The following is a 4,341-nucleotide window of genomic DNA, read 5'->3' as shown; positions in this document are numbered from 1 at the left end:
GTCAACCAACAGTTTGGCTTGTATTCAGCATTGGACAACAGCCATTGCAGTGTTAGGGCGACCAGACACTATTAAGACCGACAATGCTCCAGCTTACCTGAGTAACAAAGTTCATGAGTTTTTTCAGAACTGGAAAATTACACACTTGACAGGTATACCCTAGAATTCAGGAGGGCAAGCCATTGTTGAACGAGCACACCAGGATCTAAAACGGCTTTTGACAATATATAAAAAAGAGGGGGAAAGGAGTCCGTACCTCACTATAGCAAAGGCATGCTATGTGTTAAATTGGTTAAATCCACAGACAGAACAAAATTTAGTTCCTATGTTCTCTCACCTGCTTAATAGAAATGACTTTTCTCAGCATGAGATATTAGTACAAATCTTTGAACCTTTGGCCCAGCGATGGAATGGACCAGTCTGCTTACTGACTTGGGGAAGGGGTTATGCTTGTGTGTCTATAGGAGAGTCAACAAGATGGATTCCAGCCAAGTGGGTTCGACCGTGGATACGGCCCGCATCTGATCCAGGTCAAATAGACTCGGACGACAATACGAAAGATTGAAAATAAAGTCTCTGCTTTTGGCCCAAGGACATGGTCGTCAAGAAATCGAGGGAATGTGTTGTTTTAATCTTTCAGCCCACAGTGTATCTATTCAAAAAGATATTTGGATGCTCAAGGAAAATACAAAAAAAAAAAAAAAAAGATTAAGCAGCAAAGGGGTTCGTTAGACAATTGGTTTAATAGTTTGTTTTCAAATTGGGGTCTACCAGGCTGTGTTGCTGGTGTCCTTGAAATGCTGATACCTACAATTTTTGCTTTGCTAATTATATGCTTATTGTTGTCATGTTTAATCCAATGCATGCTAAGTAGTGTAACTAAGAGTGTGAATTTGTTATTTAAGAAAAAGGGGGGAGGTGTTGGGGCATTCGCGACATTGTACGATGTAGGTGGGGAAGCAGGTGTAAACAGTGTGGTTATGTGTTGGGGCATTCGCGACATTGTACGATGTAGGTGGGGAAGCAGGTGTAAACAGTGTGGTTATGTGTTGGGGCATTCGCAACATTGTACGATGTAGGTGGGGAAGCAGGTGTAAACAGTGTGGTTATGTGTTGGGGCATTCGCAACATTGTACGATGTAGGTGGGGAAGCAGGTGTAAACAGTGTGGTTATGTGTTGGGGCGTTCGCAACATTGTACGATGTAGGTGGGGAAGCAGGTGTAAACAGTGTGGTTATGTGTTGGGGCGTTCACAACATTGTACGATGTAGGTGGGGAAGCAGGTGTAAACAGTGTGGTTATGTGTTGGGGCGTTCACAACATTGTACGATGTAGGTGGGGAAGCAGGTGTAAACAGTGTGGTTATGTGTTGGGGCATTCGCAACATTGTACGATGTAGGTGGGGAAGCAGGTGTAAACAGTGTGGTTATGTGTTGGGGCATTCGCAACATTGTACGATGTAGGTGGGGAAGCAGGTGTAAACAGTGTGGTTATGTGTTGGGGCATTCGCAACATTGTACGATGTAGGTGGGGAAGCAGGTGTAAACAGTGTGGTTATGTGTTGGGGCATTCGCAACATTGTACGATGTAGGTGGGGAAGCAGGTGTAAACAGTGTGGTTATGTGTTGGGGCATTCGCAACATTGTACGATGTAGGTGGGGAAGCAGGTGTAAACAGTGTGGTTATGTGTTGGGGCATTCGCAACATTGTACGATGTAGGTGGGGAAGCAGGTGTAAACAGTGTGGTTATGTGTTGGGGCATTCGCAACATTGTACGATGTAGATGGGGAAGCAGGTGTAAACAGTGTGGTTATGTGTTGGGGCATTCGCAACATTGTACGATGTAGGTGGGGAAGCAGGTGTAAACAGTGTGGTTATGTGTTGGGGCATTCGCAACATTGTACGATGTAGGTGGGGAAGCAGGTGTAAACAGTGTGGTTATGTGTTGGGGCATTCGCAACATTGTACGATGTAGGTGGGGAAGCAGGTGTAAACAGTGTGGTTATGTGTTGGGGCATTCGCGACATTGTACGATGTAGGTGGGGAAGCAGGTGTAAACAGTGTGGTTATGTGTTGGGGCATTCGCAACATTGTACGATGTAGGTGGGGAAGCAGGTGTAAACAGTGTGGTTATGTGTTGGGGCATTCGCGACATTGTACGATGTAGGTGGGGAAGCAGGTGTAAACAGTGTGGTTATGTGTTGGGGCATTCGCAACATTGTACGATGTAGATGGGGAAGCAGGTGTAAACAGTGTGGTTATGTGTTGGGGCATTCGCAACATTGTACGATGTAGGTGGGGAAGCAGGTGTAAAGAGTGTGGTTATGTGTTGGGGCATTCGCAACATTGTACGATGTAGATGGGGAAGCAGGTGTAAACAGTGCGGCTATGCTAACCAATCGGCTTCCTGGAAGGGGCGCATGCGTGGACAAGATGGCGTAGCCAATAGAAGGACGCACGCTCACGGCGTGAAGGTGGAGCGTAAAAGCTTGGTCTATGTAAGCAACTACCGATGGTTCAGTAAAGTGGGATTTGAACTTGCATCACATTGATGTGTCGTTCTCCCCGCTCGCCTGTATGGCCCGTGGCAGGGAAGGAATAAGAGATCCAGTTTTTATTGGGGCAAGGCCTGATGTGTGCTTGGAGGGATTAAAGTGACCCTGTTTGGACTGGGGCAGGGCCCAGACTGTACTGGGAGGGCATGAAGGTGTGCAGGGTGTACTGGAATGGATGCATTCAGTCCTGGGAAGGGAGCCAGCAGACACATTCTGTGCTGGGATGGGCCCCAGAGGGCAGTGCTAGAGGAGAGTATGATGTAGCTTGTACTGGGATGAGGCCACATCTGTACTGGGAGGGGTTCCAGGGACCATGTTTGGGCTGAGTCTATACTGCAAGGGGTCAGGGTATCCACTTTGTAGTGAGGGGCTGATGGAGTCTGAAGATACAAGGAGACCTCCTGTTCTCATGGCAGTGCTGCTCTGGAGCCCAGCTCTGTGCCAGCAGTGCCCCTGGCCTGTCCCTGCCTGCAGTGCCAGCACAGTGCCCAAGCTGCCAGAGCCCTCAGGCCTTGCCCCAACACAGAGGCTCAGCAGGAGAGTGTGGAAGGGAAGAAAGAGCAGCTCAGGACAGCCCAAGCTCTGGGGCTGCCTGGCACTGCTGCTGTGCTGGGACTCTGTCCCTCCACCTCTGCACACAGGCACTGCCATGCAAAAAGAAGTCTTGGAAGAAGCAGCCCAGGAAAGAACTCCCTGCAAGGTCCTTTATTGTATTGAAAACAGAGAGACCACAGCTCCTCATGTCTGCATTGTGTGGATCACTGCAGACAAGACAACACTGAACCAGAAATGGTCTGAAGAAAGACATTTGTGTGGGAACAACATTCTCACAAGGGTAACACCAGCAGCAGCAGCCAGAAGTGGAGCAGCCAGGCTGGGCCTGCACTGAGTGACATCAGAACTGCTCTGCAGGAGAAGACAAACAGTTTATTGCTTCTGAAAGCAGCCAGGGAGCAGTTTGCTCAGGGCAGCCTTCAGCTCCTGGTTCCTCAGGCTGTAGATGAGAGGGTTCACTGCTGGAGGCACCACTGAGTACAGAACTGACACCACCAGATCCAGGGATGGAGAGGAGATGGAGGAGGGCTTCAGGTAGGCAAAGGAGCCAGTGCTGAGAAAGAGGGAGAGCACAGCCAGGTGAGGCAGGCAGGTGGCAAAGGCTTTGTGGCGTCCCTGCTGAGAGGGGATCCTCAGCACTGCCCTGAAGATCTGCACATAGGACACCACAATGAACACAAAACAGACAAAGAATAAACAGGCACTGACCACAAGAAGCCCAAGTTCCCTGAGGTAGGCTGTGGAGCAGGAGAGCTTGAGGATCTGGGGGATTTCACAGAAGAACTGCTCCACAGCATTGCCCTGGCAGAGGGGCAGGGAAAATGTATTGGCTGTGTGCAGCAGAGCATAGAGAAGCCCCAAGGCCCAGGCAGCTGCTGCCAGGTGGACACAAACTCTGCTGCCCAGGAGGGTCTCATAGTGCAGGGGTCTGCAGATGGCAACGTAGCGATCGTAGGACATGGTGGTGAGGAGAGAAATACTCTGCTGAAATGAAAAAGCAAAAGAAAGACCTGAGCAGCACATCCTGCATAGGAGATGTCCCTGGTGTTCCTCAGGGAATTGTCCATGGATTTGGGACAGTGGTGGAGATGGCACCCAGGTCAAGGAGGGCGAGGTTGAGGAGGAAGAAGTACATGGGGGTGTGGAGGTGGTGGTCAGAGGCTATGGTGCTGATGATGAGGCCATTGCCCAGCAGGGCAGCCAGGTAGATGGCCAGGAAGAGGCAGAAGTG

The 4,341-nt window shown here is 49.8% G+C and overlaps 1 protein-coding gene across 1 annotated transcript; it reads right to left on the bottom strand.

Annotated features, from left to right (window-relative positions):
- Nucleotides 1–3,482: 3,482 nt before the first annotated feature.
- LOC128974776 (olfactory receptor 14A16-like) lies at nt 3,483–4,341 on the bottom strand (the record flags this gene model as incomplete). The annotated part of the gene is given in 3 exon segments (XM_054391485.1): nt 3,483–4,105; nt 4,108–4,188; nt 4,191–4,341. Coding segments are annotated over 3 exon segments (855 nt in total), but the record flags the coding sequence as incomplete, so codon positions are not given.

This window comes from Indicator indicator, chromosome 23, assembly GCF_027791375.1.
Source record: "Indicator indicator isolate 239-I01 chromosome 23, UM_Iind_1.1, whole genome shotgun sequence".
Classification (NCBI taxonomy): Eukaryota; Metazoa; Chordata; class Aves; order Piciformes; family Indicatoridae; genus Indicator; species Indicator indicator.
Note: the sequence above shows the minus strand (reverse complement) of the source record. Positions and strands in the feature narration are given on the sequence as shown.